Below are 22005 nucleotides of genomic sequence, written 5' to 3'. Positions count from 1 at the left end.
CTTCTGGAAAAGCACAGCAAGGCAGAAAGATACAACCCAAAGGCCCCAAAGCTGGATGACACCACATTAAGGACTCCTGCTCCCAGTCAAGTCAACAGGACTTGTTTAATTGAGACAGCAAGGCACAAAGGCAGGACATCTGTAAGCCAGCAGTTCCAATCCGTCCTGCCTGGAGGAAGCCAGTGAGCAGTAGTGGGGAAAATGTCCTCCATCAGATTAACTCCATTATCTCAATTAGCAAATGCCTGTTAACAGCTCTGAGCACCTTACACAAACCATCCAGTGCTAACAATAAATGTCTTCAAAACTAGAATACTACAAAAAGTAATATCCGCAAACACATATTCCAGTTCTAATTGGATTTTCTTTTTTTTTTTTTTTTTTTTTTACTTTAGAAAACCTCATTTATTTTTTCAGCATAAGGAAAAGCTATCTGGGGAGACTTTTTAGACTTTTTGAGGAATAATGCTTCATGACAGTATTAATTTTAACAATTATTTCTCTTACCATGCTCAAAACAATAAAGACTTTTTCTTCTAATATACATAAGAAGGCTGGTAAATATTTGAAGAAATCATCCAGCTTGTTCATTATGAAAGGAGTTTGCTAAATTTTTTGAACAAAGGAACTACATTTCTCATCTTTAATGGGAACAGAGCATGGGGAGCAACTGACCATCAGCTGTCCTGAGAGAGTTGTTCCATCATTTTGGGGCAAAAAGCATAATAAAGAAAATATTTTTAAAATCTTGGAGTTGGGCAACTTAAAGGATTTTTCAGTTTTTTTCTCTTGTTTTAAAATGTGCTAAAGGAATAGACAAACATTCATTCTGTAAAGCAGTTTATTCATCTCCTGCTCTCCACTTACCTTAGCCTGTCCATGGTGAATTTGTAACACCAAACAAGAGGAAAGGCTCCAGGTCCCAGTTTCCCAGGTCTGGGCAAGCAAGGTGTGGAGCTAGTGCTAGGAAATTTATTTTTTTTTTCGAAGATGTCACCAGCCAAGTGCTTCACAAAGATGCAGTTTCTTTATCATCTATACCACCTGTTCAGCCCCTTATAGCTACAGACAGTTGCTATAATTAAGGCAGCATTTATGAACATTGATCAAATTATTCATTTGATAAATGGTTCTTAATCCTAATCAAAGGAAATCATATGCAAGGGACACCACCCTGTCCTCTGGAGTGTTTTAGAACACCAGACAAGTTTCATGCCAGTGCAAATAAGAGGGCAGTTTTAACAGTTGATTTTCCTGCCAGGACAAGAGGATTTTCCCCAGTTCAAATGTACATCACAAACTGTTGATTGAAATTCTCTCTGATACGGAAGGAATTCAGAAGCCTAGAGTAAGTTATCAGCAATCTTTTAGCCAAAAAGTAACCATAAGAAGCAATGGTAAAAATCAAACCCTTCAGAAATTATTTACTTTGTTACTGCTCACCAAATTCCACTCAAATATTTATACCCTTTGGAATCTTTTAGTAATTCCTAGCTTTCTTCCAGAAATTGTTTCAGAAATTTTTCTATCACCAACCACAGGAGTTCCTGTATCACACAATGAGAACATGACGACTTCAATTCAATATTTACTTTTATTCTACCTATGAAAGAATGCCTCATTTTGTTGATTTGTCAGAATTGGATGTTTAGAAGCAGTGTCTAATATCTCAGACCTTACAAGAGCTCACCAAATAACTTTTAGAAGTGAGAAGGGAAAAGAGCATCATACCTGAGATTGTGCATTGATATTGGCTCCCTCCTTCACCAGAACTTTGACAACTTCAGCTTGTCCTGCTAAGGATGCAATGTGCAGGGCTGTATTCCCTTTCTGTTAGAGGGAAGGGGAAAATACAAGTTATAATTACCCTTTTTCAGGAATCATTTCAATCAGCAGGGTTTTTTTATAGCATTCATGTGCATGTGCCTGGCTATGGAAAGGCTAAAGGGAAAATAATTTATCCCACTAGTGTTTTTCCAATCGTGCCCACGGGTAAAAGACACTGGATATTATAAAGTCAATTACTGATTTTCACAGATTGGAAAAAATCTACTGCTTGGAGCTACACTAATTCTCCTTCAAATAAGGAGGACATGTCACTGGAAATAATGAAAACCTGACATTGCTAAAAACTTCTAATGCTTCCCCTGTATTACACCACAAATTATATTTTCCTCTTCATTTACTACCAATGAACTTCAGCAAAGCCAATTCCCAGGCCATAACAGAAATAACAGTTTAAATATCTGTGCAGTATTTACATTATTCTCTTATTTTGTACTTTTTGGGGTTTTGTCTGTATTTGCCATATGTATTGGATAAACTCAGAGACGTGCATCAATTACCTTAGTGGCAGAATCCACAGCCGAGCCTCTTTCCAGCAATTCCTGCACCAGTCCCACGTGGCCTTCCTTGGCTGCCAGGTGCAGAGCATTGAGTCCATTCTGTAAGCACAAGATCCATTACAAATATCAGATAGACATTCCTACCTCGCCCTGGGATCAGGGGAAGCTTAGGAGCTGGAATGCTATCACATCTCTGAGCTGACTGTCTGCATAAGTCAGATACTTTGGACATGGCTATTTAGGCTGAGGCTCTGTGGGACAAACTTCTCCCAGAACATTTTTCTCATAGTAACAAATACATCAAACCAAACTGCATTTCGTGAGTATCCAAAAAAGATTGCTTATTTTCTAATAACTTCTCATTACCACAGACTACTACCTTGGGCATCTCCATGGAGCCAAGTATTTAAAACCTTGATTTTTCTGCCTCACTTTGCTGTAACCTTATCCAGCCTGCTGAGATTTTATCAATACTGAGAAATCACAGGACTTAGCCAAATTTACATGGGATGTGTCTACTCAATCAGAGTTACTCCATGCTGGTGTAACCATCCTGAACCCTGCTATCTCCTCTGGGATAACTGGTATCAAATGAAAACCCACAAGCACAAACAGGCCCAAATGGCTGTTGATCACTTTGACTTGCAAACTGATCCTTGATCTGGGACTTCTGCTCATATTTGATGAGCAAGTCTTCACTAAACTTCAAGGTTTTCTAATCTCAAAAAGGAAAAGAAAATTAATTAAATAAATGTGAGGATTATTGAAAACGTAATCTAAGAAAGTCAGCATCTAAATCCTCTCCACATTAAACACGAACAGGATACTTTACCTCATATAAATTCCTGCCATGGAAACTTGATCTCCTTCTTCCTAGTATCCCCCTTCCACCCAAGAAAAAAATTAAATTACAGTCTATTGTAGCTGAATTGCCAGCCTGTTTTTCACAATCCTGAGGTATTTTTCATGCTACATCAGGCAGGTGACAGCAACAAACACTGCCATTCCCTCCAGCATTCTCCTGGTTTCCATATTGCAGGCATCAGGAGCAATACTCAGGTGTTTGAGTAACCAGCAGCAAATTCAGCACTGTGGAATTTTTATCACTTTGCTTGTCTCTGAGCAGTTCAGAGTCATTTCAGTTGTGAAATAAACAGGCAACATTCTGGCTTTTATTTGTCCATTCACAGAGGCAGCTGGAGCCTGTAATTTCCAGTGGGATTTTAAAGCACTTAGCACTTCACAGGAGGTATTTGATGGGAGTTTGTCCAATGGCTTCAGACACAGCAATGCAAACACATTTCAGCACTAACTCCATTTGATTCTGCACCCATGTGAGCAGCACAGGCAGACTTTGTGGTCAGATTCAGAAGTGGAACTAGGAGAAAAGCAAAGGAACTAAAGGAAGGCCGTGGTCACAGGCTGCCAAAAGCAGAGGAACACCCTTCTGCAGCCTGGTAGTCAGGAAATGTTAACGAGAAATGTGGTTTCAAACCCCATTATGTGGGAAAAGCTACAGCAGCCAGAACATCCTTATTCCAGAGGAAACACTCTTACTATGGAGCTGCAGAGCCCAGGGATAGCAGTAGTTCCATGCCCTGGTCAAGGATAAACCCTTAGCCAAAAATATGCAGTGAGGTTGACCATAATCACAGATGAGGAGTACAGTCTGTGTCAGGGAATATTGTGCAGGCTGAACATGTTTCAGAAAACTCTGGTCTTTCTTGGTTTTTAATCTCAGCTGAGTATCAACTAACCATAATTGCTACCTACAGTGGCTGAGAGCTTTGAGCTAGTATTTTGTGGGAAAACACAGTGTTCTCCTCACTGTTTAAGAACAAAGACCTGTTCTGTATCTGATCTTGCAGATTCTCTCATCAGCACTTTCCATGGCAAGCTGAAGGGCAGCTTGTCCTCCTCACAGTGTACACAGCTGATGTATTGCAACATGTCATTAAACTTCTTCGCTCTTTAGGAACAAACAGCAGAGAAACTGCAAAATTCATGGCCCATAAATGCCTCTGAATACAAAAGGATGAGGATAAGCCTCTGTTTTAGTCTACTGTGTGCCAAAATATGGAGAGAGCAAGGCTTGTCCCTGTGCTAATCTCTGAAAATACTTGCATTCCTACCTCTGAGCCACGTATCTGTTGATGTCATGTTAAGCACCTGAAAGTTGATATTGCTGCACCCACTGAGTTTCTTCACAACACAGTACTTGTTTTTAATGCATTAAGATATGAGAAAAAGGAATAGTTGAGGTCCAGAAAAAGCTTACAGGAACAAACTCTAGCTTAAAAATAGGACTATAGACATTCAAATTCCATAATTCCTTAAATAAAGCAAGCTGGGGTAAAGAGTAGCAAGCCCTGCACATTAAATGCTGAGGACCAGCACAACCAAAGCCTTAAAGCAACTTTTGTTCTCTTTCTCCCTAATCAGAACCAACGCTGCAATTATTTCCCAGCCCACGTGGCTGATCCCTGCTACTTCTGATGATGGAATCTCAGATTTAATCAATGCAACTCCTCCGTTCCTGTCAACTGGATTTTTGTAGCTCAGAACAACAAAGGTTTCTGACATGTCCCTTTTTCTCTCCCCTGCCCACCAAAAAGTTGGGGAGGGTGAAATTAGTTGTCTGCTAAGCAAAACTGTGCCACATAAGGACAAAGCCTGCATATGCCATAACTGCCATTCTTTTGGAGACTCCTTGGTGATATTAACTCCCATAAAACAACCTAATACTAAGCCTTGCAAGCTGGTGGTTCTTTACAAGTGTTTCTTCCCTGCGGTGCCTGATTCCCTCAATTCCCTTTCTCCTCTACCACCAAGGCAGAGACGTCAATGCTCTGTCCCATGGAGTGCTACAAATGTGCATGTGCCACCAACTGCTCACACCACTTCCTGCAGGGCCACCCTTGGTATTTTCACTGCACTGGAAAACTCCAGGGGTTTCTCAGACATTCTAAAAATCACCAGCCTACACTTATTCCCCATAAGACAGTCACTGACACTGCTCTTGTCTGGAAATCACCCAGACAAATTCCCTGCTACCTCTGCCTTTGTGTTCAGGTGCCTCACAGAGCAGTCCTCATGCAATGGAAGCTCTTCCATCACTGCCTGGTTCAGCACCAATCCTGCTGTGCCATTTATTCCTTCTGCAACATCACCCAGATGCCATAGCTTCTCCCATTCCCACCTAACCCTATTGTGCCAAAGCCAATGGACACCATGGAAAAGCTATGTCTTGGCAGTGCATCAGATCGACCAGCAGTTCACAGGACATTCTAAATCAGCCAAACCAGTGCTCTGTGGGCTTTTACACCCTTCCCTCTAAGCTCAGCTCTAACTGACAATAACCTGGCAGTCCTAGAAAGCTCAAGTCACCTTCTGCTGGTGAGAATTAGTGACAATGATAAAGAACTAGAAACATAGAGATGGGGCAAAGAAAGTATTTGAAGGAAGTGGGGAAAAGGTTCTATGATAACAGCCCAATTGAAAAGCATAACTTCAAAACACAATGAAAATTAAAAAGCTTTTGTGATTAACACTGTATGGTGGCACTAACTCCTTTTGCCAGCAGAAGCAGAAACTAGAAAGAAGTACCACAGTCTTTGTTAAACTCAAATACTTTTCTCTCTTTAATAGATGGCTCTGTAAAGTCTCTCCTCTGAATAAAGCTCTCAGGGAAGTAAAATGTGCATGTGGCAACCTCTTTTCAAGAGAGATTTGGGAAAGGGTACATTAGAGAGCTGGGCATGGCTTTCTGAAGGCCAAATGTTTGTCGAAGTTCTTGCTAAAAATATCACAAAGAAATTAAGTGGACAGTGGGGGAAAAAAGAAAAACATAATCAGGTTATGAAAATTCTCCTTTTATGTTGCTTTATAGTCTAGGAAGTCAAGAAACTGAATTAACCTAGAGAGTGACATCAAAGGTGGTGCTGCTGACCTCATTATGCTGCAGGGCTCCCTCAGACCATAACTGGCACTGCTGGGAGAGGCAGTGCCTTTCCCCTTGGAAGGAGGGAGGGAGGGAGTAATGAACAGCTGTGCTCTGCCTCTCTGGCACCGAAGGAATAGAAATCAGCTGAACTAAAAGGAAGCCAACAAAACGAGAGCAAAAGTCAAACTGACAGAGATTCAAAAAGCCTTGGAGATGGAGGCCCCCAGAACAACCTCATAGTTGAACCCTGATCTGTTCAAGGCATTAGACTTCACAGAGGAGCACAGAAGACTTGCTCAAAGCTAATGCCAACGCCCATCACATTTTTCCTTCCAAGACATCACCCTGAAAACTGACAGGTCTCCCGAGACAAGATGGAGAAACGTTACTTTATGCTGCCTTTGGATCCCCAATTCAGTTTCAAAAATCAGCAGGCAGCTGATGAACTCAGAAGAGTCAGTCTGGGCTCTAACTTCTGCTGGAACCTTGGGCTGCAAAAATGCACAGTGTAACATTTGTTTTGCTAAGAACATTTTGAACAAGATGCAGTACCAAGTAGCTTTCTCTTGCTATGCTACCTAGAAACAGTAACCATATCCTAAAAAACTACATTTGTAGCATAGAAATGCAGCTTTAAAGGAAACATATTTACAATTGCTATTGGTTATACATCCCATAAAATACCCGCAATTGGACTTTTTTAAGGGACCCCTCATAAAACTGGAGAATTTTGTCCCCTAACATTTTTAACTCTCTTCAGAAATAAACAGAGTTGGTTTATGATTTTTGGAAGAGATGATGGTGCTTGAACTCGGATTCAAGAGGGAAATACTATAATAGGTGAACTTGTTATGATGATAGCATTCAACAAAGCGTATTTAAGTCATGTCTAATTGTTAACTATATAATTGTTTTATTAACTACTCTGTGTTCAGTATATCCAGAAACATTAAGCTTCATTGTGTTTTGGCAACAGTTACACTGGGAAAATACTTTGATTATCTATAAAGATATATCACTCTGAAAACTCAGGATGTGAGAAAAAAACATTGAAACTGAAGAAAGAATCTCCTGGTGTTCTCTCCATTCAGGAAAGCTTATCTTTAACATTATGTATGGTTTTCTTGTATGAGATCTAATCTAAAAATAGCATTTTACTGAGGAAAAATACCCTGCACATACAAAGCTCCATTTTTAAAAGAGCCTTGAGATATCTCACTGTTAAAAATAAAACACACCCCTGCATTTTGCACAGACTGTGTTTGCTTCTCCCCTCAGACAGCTGGAACACAATGACGCAGACACCCCTTCCAAACCCTGAGGAGGAGACAAAGGAGGAGGAATAACTTCAAGGCTGCCATGGCTTACTCAATATTCCCTGACCTCTAGCAGAGGGAGTCTGCTCCCATTCCCAATAAAATTTACAATACACAAGTGATGCTTAATTACTGGAAGCACGGAGAGTCTTGGTTACAAAAACCTCTGTAAGCAATTTAATATGGCACCAGAACTGGAGTCTGCCAGAAGCTGAAGTGCTTGGCTGTGCTCAGTGGATGGTGAAAGCTTTCATCTCCCCTACATGGCACAAGTGGAGCTTTGTCACCAGCTGCAGGTGGGAAGCACTTTCCAGAGGATAAATCTGCAGCAACTTTTGCCATATTCCTCCCATAACCAGTAAGAGAATATGAACACTGGGAAAAAAACCTTGTAATGTTCCTAAGTAGTTATCATATTAACTGTGCTCTGTCTTGGGGGTAAACCTCTTTGTTAATATTGGTGCTTATAACAAAGATGGAAAACTTGTGGGATCTATTTGAACACAAGAACTTGAGTCTAGCTTTACTCTCTCCTAACTGGGAAACTTGAAGTTTGCCAGGTCACATCCCATAAAACTCAGCAAGTTTTCCTTTACAGTAAGTGTTTTAAAGGAAACTTTCTCCTAGACAGTAAGACGAGAACAATCCTGTATGTTTTCAACAAGCAGAACATGAAAAGCCCCAGCTCTTATTCTCCTCATCATTAAATTCCTTGGCACAGCCAACAGATCTGCTCTCACTCCTGTGCCCCAGCTTCCATTTGACACATGCCTTCTTTAATCATCTGCAGCTTTCCTTCAGCAGGGAGGGTGACAGCACCAAACATTTTAGATTATTTCACTCCTGATCCCCCCAGTTAGTCTTTTTTTCTCCACACCCCCCCACCCAAAAAAAAAAAAAAAAAGAAATAGTGGTCACAACTCTGGGATTTTACTTCCAAATGGCATAACCACTGTCCAGTTAGTGGTTATTCTGATCAAATCTGGCTAAGAGTTAGGGGAAAGCTGGGCACCATAAAAGCCTGAGCTGTCAAATTCCCCATCAAAGAAACTGCAGTTGTTTCACTAGAAAGCCAAGACACTTCCCAGAACTGATGCAGACACTTAGTTGCATATTTAAGTCACAGTTAGAGTCTTATTAAACTTGATGGTTCTAGTCACTTAAATAAACGCTGCAAACGTAGGTCCCTAAGCTATGAAGCCAAAGTAATTGGATTTATATGACAGAGCTACAAAAGAGCCAAGCCAAAACATTGTGTCACATTACAGTCACATCAATAGTGAAACTTTAACAGTGTACTTTTACAGCAGTTATAACTTTCTCGAAAGGAGTGAGAGCATGTTAAGCACAACATTTAAGTATCTTTTGTGTTATATTGTAGATATTACTGACCAGTGATAACAACACATTTAGTTTTGTGGAATAAGGTGAAAGCCCATGGCTACCCCTATAGCCATCTGAGAGTACCCAGAACTGCACTGCCAGTGCAGGTGATTGCCAAGGTTTTAATCTGCTTGGGCACGAATTATCTGGGCAGCTACAACTACATCCACTCAAGTGCTTACCTACCCTCTGAGACCTCACAAAAACAACAGGGGAAGCCTCAGGCTCCCACACCTGAGCTCTCAGGGGATCAGGGGCTTCACGTGGGACGGCTAAGGAAAATCCATGGGCTGAGCACGTCACATTCAGCAGGATAAAGAGATAAATCACATCTCTACAGTGCCCAGGTGTTTTGCAATTCACTCTTACAAGCCTGTGTCCATGAAATATCTTACCTGATTACAGGTGTTAATGTCTATTCCACTTTTCAGATATTCCACGACTTTGTCCAGATTGCCAGCTCTGGCAGCTCGGAGAAAGCTTGCATTGCTGTCAGACTGCAAAAAGAGAAGAAAAAAATTCTCCAATTAGCCCCTGCTTAAACCAGAGCAGAACCTCATCAGTGGAGTAAGGTTTCCACATTTTATGATGCAGGAGAATAAAGCCATTAAACAACTGAGTTTGAATTGTATCTGCATTAATTAGCATATTTAAATTAGACTATAATGGCACAAAAGAACTGCAGACCTGTCAGAGTGAGCAAAACAGAGCAATAATTGCTGACATTCAAAATTTAGCAAGAACCAAAAAAACCAACCAACCAACCAAACAAAAAACCCCAAACAGCCATAAATCATAGTAACTGATATTGTCAACAAGAAAAACATAAATGCATCAACTTGCTAATTGTAGTTTTCTGGAGAATTACATATAAATATATAATCTCTTTATATATATAATTTTCTGTCTTATTTATGTATTTATGCATGTTGTTTACAGATGTGTATAAATGTTATTTACAGATGTAGATCTATTATTTTTAGATGCCTATGCTCAAAGTGGGCAGCACTGCACATGTAGCTAACCTTAGAACAAAGCGGATGAAGTACTCAAGGCTGAGTATCCAAATCCAGGATCATGCTGCAAACATTCCCACCCCTAAACTGCCTGCTCTTGTTAAAAAAAAAAAATATTTAGAAATTCTATGAAAATAAGCTTTTATTTTTCAGCCAGGTTGTGGCACGTACTGTTAAGCAACAGAATGTGGAACACCTCAGCCCTCTTGCCTTTGTCTGTGACACAAAACAGAGCCCAGAGGTAGAGGACAGCCCGCACTCCCTCGGGCTGGGACTCGCTCCTTCTCATCATGAGAATATCCTAAACCCCTCCCTCTTCCAGCCACTTATTTCACTTGCCCAATCCATTCCAATGCATTTTTTTCGGTCACCCTGTTTATCACTCGCTTCACAATCCCCGATTCCAACCTATTTTAATCTGCGACAGATGGATGTCATCAAAATCAGCCTCCTTACAACTGTGCTACATGCCAAGACAAAAATATGTCTTTGAGAGCACATCCTTTCCTGGGATCAGGATATGCCCATAAAGACATCAAATTATGTTTTAATATTTAAGTATCTTTGAAAAAAATCATGTCTTGCTAAAAACATTAACAAACAACAAATATCTGAGTGCATGAGGGGTAAAACTGGACACACTGGTTGGAAAAAGCAGCTTTGCCCTCAATAATAGACGTTTTACCTTCTTTCTCCCCATTTTTTTTCCTGCTTTACTACTACAACAATCATTTACCATAGCAAAACTACAATCACAAGCTTTATACTTTTAAAAGGTTAAGAAAAAATGATGCAACAAATTACCATCTACAACTTTGGGTTCTTAGGGATGAACCAATCATTGCTTTTTTTTCTTTCACACAGAATAACATAAAAAGCTAAAAGTGCTGACATCTCAATTATTGCTGGGCCCTCAGATTATAGCTAAACCCACACAACTCTATGTCATTTGTTTCTGGCTAACAAGACACAAGCAATGCTTTCCAAGCAGATTCTCATTTCCTTGATTCATAATTTTATTACCTCATAATCAAATTACTGCAGTGTACATCACTTCCAGTACACTTTCCATACACTGGAATAATGATCATAATGCAGAACATTAACTTCTTGTCTACATGAAGACTATTTCAGCAGTCCATATGCTTCATATATAAACTCCCATACAAGTACAAGAGACTAGCCACAAAACATTGAAAATATTTTGCAACATGTTACAAGGATTAGAAGACTTAGAAATTGAGAATACTCAGATTTTCCTTCCCAGTTGGCCAAATCTAATTTTTCAATAGGTTGTCATTAGTTTCTCCTTTGTCCCATTCTTCTAATGCTTTTTAAAAGCATTTTTATCAGCACTACTGTCTCAAACATTTATTCTCTTTAGCACATTTCAAATTCAAATGCATTTTGACAAAATCCCTCCAGTAAACAACAGCAGAACTTTCCTGTAGTCTTACTATGTCAGAGAAGACAATGAATCTGGATCTGTCAGCTTTTCCAAGGATTCCGTAATCTCTTGAAATATTTTGTTACACAGCCCCTCACAGTCTTCAGAGCTCCTCACGGCCCTCAAGGTCCCTCATGGCTTCCAGACCCACTTGCAGCCCCTCAGAGCCCCTCACAAATCCCTCAGAGTCCCTCATGTCCCCTCAGAACCCCTCACAGTCCACCATGGCCCTTTACGAGCCTCCCAAAGTCCCTCTGAGACCCTCATGGCCCTTCAGAGCCCCTCAGAAACCCTCACAGCACTTTAGAGTTGTGAGGGTCCTCACAGTCCATCACATCCCCTCATGGCCCTTTAGAACTCATTATGGCTCCTCTGAACCCCTCACAGTCCACCACTGCCCTTTAGAGCCTCCCAAAGTCCCTCATGGCCCTTCAGAGCCCCTCATGACCCCTCACAGTCCCTTTTGAGCCCCTCAGAACCCCTCAAAGCACTTTAGAGCCTCTCAAAGTCCATCACAACCCTTTAGTGCCTCTCAAAGTCCCTCAGAGCCCCTCATGGCCCCTCACAGCCCTTTGGAACCCCTCATGGACCCTCGCAGAGCCTCAGAACCCCTCACAGTCCATCACGGCACTTTAGAACACCTAAAAGTCTCTCAGAGCTCCTCATGGCACTTTAGAACCCCTCATGATCCCTCACAACTCCTCACTGCCCCTCAGAATCCCTCATGGCCCCTTAGAGCACCTCACAGCCCCTCAAAACCTCTAACAGTCCATCATGGCCCTTTAGAGCCTCTCAAAGTCCCTCAGAGACCCTCACAATCCCTTTAGAGCCCCTCAGAACCACTCACAGAGCTTTAGATCCCTCACAGTCTCTCAGAGCCCCTCAGAACTCCTCACTGTCCCTGATAATCCCTCACGGCCCCTCACAGACCTTCAGAAGCACTCACAGTCCATCATGGCCCTTCAGAGCCTCTCAAAGTTCCTCAGAGACCCTCACAATCCCTTAGAGCCCCTCACAGTCTCTTAAGGGTCTCTCAGAACCCCTCACAGTCCATCACAGCCCCTCATGGCCCTTTAGAACCGCTCATGGTCCCTCAGAATCCCTCACGGACCCTCTGAGCCCCTGACAGCCACTCATAGTCCCCAAGAGATCCTCAAAGTCCCTCACAGCCCCTTTAAAGCCTCTCAAAGTGTGTCAGAGACCCTCATGGCCCTTCAGAGCCCCTCACAGTGCTTTAGAGCCCTCATGGCCCTTTCTAACCCTCATGGCCCCTCACAGCCCTCATGCCCCATAGCCCCTACACAGTCCCTCATAGTGTTTCTCACTGAAACCACCATATCCATCTTTACAGTTTGGTGACCGGTGAAGAAAAGCTGTCAACAAACTGTCATTTGAAGGCACTTTCTTTACAAGAAAGAAAAAACCACAGACCCAGCGTCCCGTGCACCATATGGTACTTATCACATCCCCTCCTCCTAAGCACACGCCCCTGAGCGGTTTTCTTGAGTGTTTTACACAGTTTTACAAGTAGATCATGCTTGAAAGCAAACACTCTGCCAGTGAGGAAAGGTTTACAGGAGAAGAGCTCACCGTAAGCAGCAGCAACATGTGAGCATGAGAACATGAGTGCCCTGTAATTTGGGAAGCCCCAAAGCCAACATGGTAATGTGCAAAGTCCCAGCTGGCAGCTCTGCCCTCCAGCCTCAGCCCAGGCAGCCAGAATTAAGCTTCACGCTGTGTACATGCAGGCCCTAAGGTCAGTCAAATCTATACATTATAGACATGATATAAGAATATGGTGTGAGGGATTAGAAAATACTGAGATGGTATTTTATAGTATGGGTGGAAATCATCACCTGTGGATTTAACCAGCTTTTTCTAATGCACTGCTCTCAATACATACACAGTGACAGAGCATGACAAGTCCTCACTAACTGCGTTTTAAAAAGAAATTATGCTTGCAATGCAATTCCAGTACACAATATAGATACAAAGGTAAATTTATAGTAGATAACATAAGAAATTGTTCCCTGTTAGGGTGGTGAGGCCCTGGCACAGGTTGCCTGGAGTAGCTGTACCTGCCCCATCTCTGGAAATGTGCAAAGCCAGTTGGACAGGGCTTGGAGCAACCTGGGACAGTGGAAGGTGTCCCTGCCTGTGACAGGAGGTGGAACTAGATGACACTAAAGGTGCATTCCTAAATCTATGACTTTTGGGAATATTTGGTTTTACTGGACCTTGTAGACATCCTATATTTTAACTTTTCTTATGAACTTTTGACTGAGGATAGGTAATTCCAGCTATAAAAAAGAATTGTCAGATCACTAGGAACAAATAAACTGCAATGTGAAAAACATCAATACAAGTACACTCACAACACGGACACAAACATTACTTTATAACTACCTAGCTGTCAGATACTGCATAAGGAAATACAAGAAATTATCAAGTGACTATATGAATATATGATTGTGGATTCTCCCTCTTTCTTGCTAATTACATTGCTGCAATTTAACCTGAATTCGAAACATATATTTCAGGGAATCTCAGCATATATGGAAATTAGCATTTTAATCAAATAGACCTTCCCTTCTTGTTCCTCTGTCCCCACTCCAGTTGCCCTTCCTATTTTGCATTATGTACCACATCACTTACTGCACACAGCCTGTTTCTCAAAGGCATTTTAGAGAGAAGTGCAAACATAAATCCTGAAATCATATGCTGTACCAAATCCATAAAATATTCAAATTTGCTAGTGAAAACCAGCTTCATGCATAAGAAGGAAAGACTGGGGGAGTAGAAGCCTTCAGTTTTCAAAGGATAGCTTTCATCATAACATTATCCAACAAATATTTGTTTTAAATTGTTTCTGTAGAAAACCTATTCCTACAGGTTGGATTTGGGCTTTTTCCCCTGCAAGTAAGTTGAATGACCCCAGTCTGTCCAAAATCTGAAATATCTCTGTGAGAGAACAGAGTATAGCACTATGGGCATCCAAATATTTCTCATCTACTAAACACAGTTTGTTAATGGAATGCTGGCAAAAAAATAATTCAAAACTCAAGCCCAGTGTCCAAATAGGTTAAATTAAGGTGCATTGTTTGTATATTACAATGTGTATCTGAGTGGCAATAACCCTTTCTGTCTTACATTTCAAGCATGGGCTTGGGAATGCACTGCTTTGATTCTATGGAGAAAAATTTACTCAGCTCTAGCTTTTGAAGGTATTGTCCCTGATCAGGACATGTGTAAAACCTGCTTTACATAAATAAAAAAAACTCAAATTGTTATTGGTTAAAAAACCTTCGATGTTCAAGTGAATCCTGTGCTATCACTGCAGGTAAAGCCAGTGTTAAGCCACAATTAATCAATATGGCAGGGGTAGGTGACAGTGTTAACGCCATTTAAAAACTTCAGAGTTGTGAGGCACTGTTTGTACAACAGCTGTTTCTATAATTAGCAAAATGCTGATAGCTTGTGAACTCTTCCTCATTAAGAAGCTCCTAACTGACTGCTGGCTCATCATGTTAGTATATCCAGGGAATGCCTGGAGCTGAGAATTCAGCTCATGGCAGAAGGAAAGTTGCACCTTCTAAACTCAAATTTTCGTGGTTTCTTGATGCTATTCAGTACTTAAAGATGCAAATGGAAAAATAGCAGGTATGCGAGCACATATTTTTCTTTTTTTTATTCCCTCCTTTCTAATGTGTCAGTTTAAGCTCCCATCCTTGAGACAACCACTAAATTTTGTCCCAGTTGGCTTGGCTATTCTCTGATTTCAGGAACCATCTGTTCCAACCAGCCATCATTTAATTGGGTGCAACTCTAAAAGTGGCACAGACCAGGTGTTACCGTTACCCAGCTCACTCCTCACATACGGATTTTTGCTCATTAAGGAATCTTCTTCCATACCAGCATTCAGATGCAAAAGATGGGAATTCAAATAAAATGCTTTTCCTCATGGAATATTTTCTGTAAAACTTGCCAGCAAGTTTATCAGTGGCTCACATTTTATCTACCGTACACTGATTTTTTTTTTAATTCAGCTGAAAGTGCTGCTGATCTCCAAAGGGCATCACACCAGAATAAGGAGCAATAAATACAAAGAGGCAAAGGGTTTCTCACATGTTTAGCTTTTAATTAAACCCCCAGAGCAGAGTCTGAGCCTGCAGTTCTGATACACATGCCATAATGAGAGCTAAATATTCCACTTGCAACGGCACAGGCTCAGTAATCTAACACTGATAAATGACTTAAATGAGATAATAACAGCTATAATGGACACATATTTTCCCAGCCCTTAATGAAATAACATTCATCTTCTGAAAGAAAAGAAATACAACAGTGCTTTGCTCTCAAAGCCACTTCCTTTGCCCATAAAAATGTATGTTTTCATTCAATTCATTTACTGGGAGTGATGAAGGAAGACAGATTAAATCACAGATCCTAAAGAAATTTCAGTGTCTAAATTCCTGGATAAACAATGGGCCAAATTTTCTTATTTCAATATGAAAACAAGAATTTTTATCACTCAGCTTTTGCCATTCAACCATGTACAGGCATTTCAGATCAGATTCATCCTGCTGTGCACCTTTGTTTGTATGGAATTTTTTCATGAATACTTGAACTGAAAATCCCACAAATGTAAAATAGTAGCTTTCACTGAAAAAACATCACGTTCTCATAATCTAGAGCAAGTTCTTATCCAGGAAAAAGACCCAAGTGGCCTTACAAAAAACTAATATTTGTTAAGAAGAATCCCAGGATTTGTGAGATGTGAAGAGGAAGATAAGATTTCAGAGGTAAGAGATCTCTAACAAATTAAATATTCTGTGCCAAGAGGGGGCTAATAGCACCTAGTAATTAATTATTTTAAAATGTCAAAGGTCTGTCTCCCTAGGTTGATATTGATGGTTATAAATCAGAAAAATAAAAATATTCTTTAAAGCACATATCATGAACCTGAATAATTTAAGGCGCTTGGACTACTTAGGCAAATTAATCATAGAACATCATGAAGGATATGGAAAAGCTGGCACTGTTGCTACTTTTTCTGGCACTGAGCTGGAGCTGTGGCTGGAGTTGCCCTCACCACACTGTTGCAGACATTTCAGATGTGACCCCACACTTTGCCATGAAGATTGTGGATATTTTCAGCAAAAAATATTTTGTAATAACAAGCAGGTAAAAGAGGTACAAGAAGAAAGAACACTTGATTCAAACAATCCTTGATTTCAAATCAAAACACTTTTAAACACGGAAAATTATTCCCTGACCCAGAAACCTGGGATGGCATTGACCAGATTCCTTCCAGTATAGGCTGCATTCCTCAGAATGAATATTGTCTCATTAGCTCTGCTAAGGGATGTGTGGGAGCCCAAATCACGCACTGCCAGAGCAGGTGGGAAGGGTAATGCTGTTTGCATTTATTATACATCTTGGTAAGAGCTTTCTTGTGTCAGACAAAGAGGCTGCAACCCAAAGGAGACACTGCATGCAGCAAGATTCAAGATTTAGTGTGTCCTCAAAAAATTGCTTTCATTGGTATGACTGGAGATGGAAAGAACTATGGCAAAAAAAGAAGCTGAGAAAATAAACTAGGTTAAGTTATTTATGATTTATGCATATTATAAATAAAAAATATATTACAAGTCCAACATATATATATTCATCAACTTCTGGGGGTTTCAAGATTTGCATAAAACAGTTCTGTGGCAGTTTCATATCTTATGAGACTGTTCTCAGAAAGATGCATTTGAAATTTAAGAAAATTTTTATTGCTGCTACACAATACCAACAAACATATTTTTGAGCAACATAAGGAGGAGGAGGAAACTGCCCAGGTAACCTGGGCTGAACACCACTTCCTGCACCAAGATTGCTCCAAACAGACACAACTGAACAATTGGTAATGCTGATAGACTCTTCTAATTTTTACTAGTGGAAAAGCCAGGCTTCAGCTATTCCATTTCTTGTTATTGATAGGAAAATTCTTAATTATTCATAGGGAATTACTTTAATTTTAGGCTGCTTGTCAAATTTTGACATCTTTGACTCTCTTGCCAACTCTGTGAAATTCCAGAGCTTGCAGGATACCTTCCAGCCACTCTTTTCTCTCTGCTGGAATGCACAAATGCCTGATCAGTTTGGCTTTGTTTTTAACCAGGAAAAGAATAAAGGGATATTTTGGAAAGCCACTTTAAACTATGCTTAATTTTTGCCACATCTTTAGGTCTAATTGATCTGAAACTAAACAGGTTTAAGTTATTTGCTAAAGGGAAGGTTTAAATGCACACTTAACCTTGTTCCTGAATTTGGCCAACATTGGCAAATACAGTAGCAACAGGAGTGGAAGAGAAAACTAATGTAAAATCACTCCTTCCTCAAGCCAAGAAGCAAATGCCTTCTATAAACCTTTTATGATCCTTAGCTGCCTCAGACTTCTGTAGGAGTCCTCCCACTCCGTTCATTAACTTGCCATACTGGCCTGGCTGCTGATTGTCCTGTGTCAATGAAGGATTTGTGAGAACTGAGGCAAAACTGCATAGCTTTCTATGGAAAAGAATGGAATAAAATCTTTTGCCCAGCTGCATGTCCCTTCCAAAGGCAGTACTTGAAATGACAGATGTTATTTTAATCCATGCTGATTTTACAGTAAAAGCAGCCTCAGTTAGCAGGGTTCTAACAAGGGACAGTGCATCAGTACTAGCTGAACTTGAGGCATGTGTAATCCCCGTCCTTCCCCTGGGCTATTCATCTTCTCCAAAACAAACTCTGCTATAAATCCCAGCTTGGAAATCCCGTGTGGGTGTCAGAATTATCATCAGCACATGTCTAAAAAACAGACTCTCAAATGTACCTGGGAAAAAATCTTTGCATTTAAAAAAGAATAAAGAGAAAAAAAAAAAAACAAACACAAACCACCCTGAAAAACAACAAAACAAGCACATCACAGGATTTGGGCTTTGAGAATCAAAGATTTTCTAGTTTGATTAATAATAAAAGCTGGAAATCTCTTCATTACTCTAAAAAGCAGAAATGTATAATCCTGTTGTTTAATGGGAACATTTCTTGTGTTGAAATTTGAGACAAAGAATCATTTAGTCATATCCTGAAAAGGTAAGGAGTTGAGATACCTTTAGATGAGCCCCAGGATTAGTCTTGGCTCTCCTAGTTGACACACGCATTTACTCAAGTCTCTTAAATACTGATATGAAACCAAGGGGAACTGAGTAATATTAAAGGGGAACTGAATAATATTAAAGGAAGGAAAAATATTTATCAGTCTCTGGATACCATATATTGAAATGTTGAGGTGCTGGTAACAACTGTAGAACTTGGCAGGCATCTAAATGGTTTCCATGGCAAGTTTCCATCACTGATGGTGTTCCTAAACAGAGGTAATAATGCTAGAACACCTCTAGAAAGAATTAGGATGCCATTCCAAACCTTATCTAGCAGGATAATAAACAGGCTTAATAAAAATCCAGGTTGTAAGTGAAGTTTAAGACAGACTGTTGACAGATAATCCTATCACTCTCAATTTTTCATTCCCTATGGCCAAAGTGACATTTCCTAATAAAGAAATGTGTGAATGCTGTCTGTGCTAAAGGGTCAAACTGCTCTACCCACCCAAACACCATTAACCGATCGCCCATCGATTCAAATGTACTGGTTCCATAAAACAGAAAAAAACCATTTCATGCTGCTTTGAAATGGGCTAAAATAGCTGTAAATAAATGGTGTTACCACAGTTGCTAATTTAGCCAGACTCATCGCACAGATCTTACTTGTACAGAGAGGTAAAAGGAACACTCAAGTGGTAAATGAAGAACCTTGCAATCCTAGGCCTAAACCTTAAACATCTCAGCTCTGGCTAGCAGAGAGAGGCACCAGTTTCACCTAACTTCACCTGCAGAAAAGCAACAACAATGTTAAAATCCACCTTGCCACCACTTCTGTCTTGAGCAGGGAGGAAAAACTCCAATGAATGCTGCAGTAGGAAAATCCTGTGCTGCAACTCAGAGAGCAGTCTGTCCCAGGCAATCTGGGATACCTGGTTCTGAAGCAGCAGATTGCATTTGATTCTTAGGTTAGACAAGATTAGATTAGCAAAGCAATTTTGCCATCTGAGTTGGCTGAATATCAGCTGAATTGTTTTGAACCTCGTATCTGCTACAGGACTCCTGGAACCATCATATTCAGCTTGATGTGGCAACTCTTTTTAATGAGCCAAGACGGGGAGCACGGCTACAGTTACATAAAAGCAGAGGAAATCTATAATAGCTAACAGGGCACTGTGCTGGATACCATATTCCTGTTCAGGGGAAAAAAATAGATACACAATTTCTCCCTGCAGAACAAAGCTTTACTGACATTTCTAATTTAGAGACACCTCTTCTTCTTTTAACTTTTTTTGTTCAGAATCATAAAGATAATAAGAGACTGAAACATTCTTAGGGAAATACAGGAACTTTCTTTTGTAATCCCCCAAGCACTGTAAACCTGAATCAAGACAGACATTCTAAAGAAACTCGTCCAGTCCCTACCAGGGTCACATAAAGCCAAGATCTTATGATTGAACACATCAAAGACATTATCAAAGTGCCTGATCTCTGCCTGCTCTGAAAAGCTGCGTAGGCTGAATGAAAAGTATCCAGAAAAATAAAAAGGAAAAGAAGTCTCAAAGATCACATGCTGCTCACTCCTGCCTCCTCTGAGGGCTGACCTTACGCCGAAGGGCAGCTCAGAGGCTGGACATGCCAGGAGAGCTGTTTCAGTTTGCTTATTTGTGTCACAGGGGCTTCCATACCTTGGCTAACAGCTTCAGGGAGATCCTCTCATGCCCACTGAAACCACCCTCGGCAGGGGAGGCAGGCCCATCCTCCCCCACAGCCCAAGGAATCCCACTGGCCCTCCCCCTGACTGCATGTTTCCCACCACAAACACTGGAGATTATTTGTTAATTCAACCAAAAACTGCTTGGTAGGAGGGAAAAAAGCCTGTCTGTATCCAAAGAAGTAGGTTACTTTCATGTTTTAGCTTGAAGAAAGTTTTATTTCAGAGGGTTTGGAACTAGATGATCTTTAAGGTTCCTTCCAACCCAAACCATTTTGTGATTCTATGAAGAATGGGTTCAGCTGTGTTGTCAGTGAAATACAACATAAAACTGTTCAGAAAAATCCAGCCAAAAAAATATGCTACCAGAAATCCAATACATCATCAAAAGTGTTTTCTGGGACATGCAAAACTCCTTGTGAGCTGCTGCTGGGAGTGCCTTGGGTCTCCTCTTCCCCTACAAACACTGGAACTCAGCTCACCTGCTCCTCTGTGCTGCACTGCACTAACTGAGGCATGTGCAAAGCACCAGGTCAGACAGACCAATTCTAGTATACATCAGCTGCAGACCACATGAGATTTGGATACACTGACACTGAAGGTTTACTGATCTTCCTATGCTGCCAGAAGTTCTGACACAATATACTTCCATTGCCAATTTTGAAAGAAATAGCCCCTTAATGAATTTCTCAAACAGAATGAGAAATAAAGGGAAAAAGAGAGAAGAGACACTTCATTTACCATAGATATCGCAAGCATTCACATCTTAATGATTTTCTTCTGGTTTGCTGCACAAATGCTGACATTAGTGTCATAAGTGGGATCCCTTGTCTGTGCCTGGTCCCACTCACTGTAACCCTCATCTACATGAGGATCTGTGTGGCTCTGTCTCTATTGCACACAGAAAACAACATGCAGTGGGCAGGCAGCAGCTCAAAAGTAAACTACTGACTTCAAGTTTGGAGAAATATCAACACAGGATCATTCCTAGCAGTTGTGCAAACCAGGATAACTAGATAATATCCATTCATTGCAGGGCTTGTTTAACCCACAGGGTTCTCTCTTCACAGACCTCAACCTCCTGGTAGCTGACAATGCTTTGAAACCACTGCACAGCTCAGTGACAGCTGCTTTTTAATCACAGTCAGGGCACCGAAGCAAAGCTTCTGCACGGACAAGTTTAGCAGACCCCTCAGTACTGCAAGCTATCCAGTAAGGTTGTGAGCAAAGCCATCCTTTGCAAATGCAACATGCACAACCCTGATCTGAATTTTTCCCTGTGATTCCTGTTTTCTTCAGCCAAACTTACCAGGGCTTCAGGCTCTTTACTTTCTTCACTGTTGTATCCATAATAATCGGGAGTTCTATCCAAGTCCTGTATGTTCCCCTGTGTCCTTAAGCCCTTCTCTGAATGACAAGCCTGGCAAATGGGTGCATTGCCCATATCAGTTCTTCTGCTCCCTCGGAGCAGGGGGACGGCTCTGGCCCCGCAGCGGGCGCCCGGCACTCCCGGAGGACGGGCACCGGCCGGGAGGGGGGTCCCGCCCGTGCTCCGCTCCTCGGCCGCTGCTCCCGGGCCCCCCGAGCCGAGGCGAGTCCCGCAGAACCCGAAACCCCAGCAACTGCGGGCAGCGCTCGGTGACCATTTCCAATTCAGGCGCTGCCCGGCTATTTTTACACCTACCAGGCCAGCTATGCATGTCAATGGCGTGGGGTG

The 22005-nt window shown here is 41.1% G+C and overlaps 1 protein-coding gene across 32 annotated transcripts in view; it reads right to left on the bottom strand.

The window, feature by feature from the left end:
• Window positions 1-22005, bottom strand: part of ANK2 (ankyrin 2) — a 180130-nt gene that overhangs the window by 106130 nt on the left and 51995 nt on the right. For 19 of the 32 annotated variants that reach the window (XM_074541906.1, XM_074541917.1, XM_074541908.1 and 16 more), the window contains exons 1-4: window positions 21598-21747; window positions 9383-9484; window positions 2346-2444; window positions 1732-1830 (exon numbers count right to left, since the gene is read on the bottom strand). In XM_074541906.1, coding sequence (XP_074398007.1) covers window positions 1732-1830; window positions 2346-2444; window positions 9383-9484; window positions 21598-21732 — 435 coding nt within the window. In that variant the 5' untranslated portion in view covers window positions 21733-21747. Of the gene's footprint in view, window positions 1-1731; window positions 1831-2345; window positions 2445-9382; window positions 9485-21597; window positions 21748-22005 lie in introns of those variants that run through there. The other 13 variants (XM_074541909.1, XM_074541911.1, XM_074541915.1 and 10 more) reach the window with 1 other exon arrangement.

This window comes from Zonotrichia albicollis, chromosome 5 (assembly GCF_047830755.1).
Source record: "Zonotrichia albicollis isolate bZonAlb1 chromosome 5, bZonAlb1.hap1, whole genome shotgun sequence".
Taxonomy (NCBI): Eukaryota; Metazoa; Chordata; class Aves; order Passeriformes; family Passerellidae; genus Zonotrichia; species Zonotrichia albicollis.
Note: the sequence above shows the minus strand (reverse complement) of the source record. Positions and strands in the feature narration are given on the sequence as shown.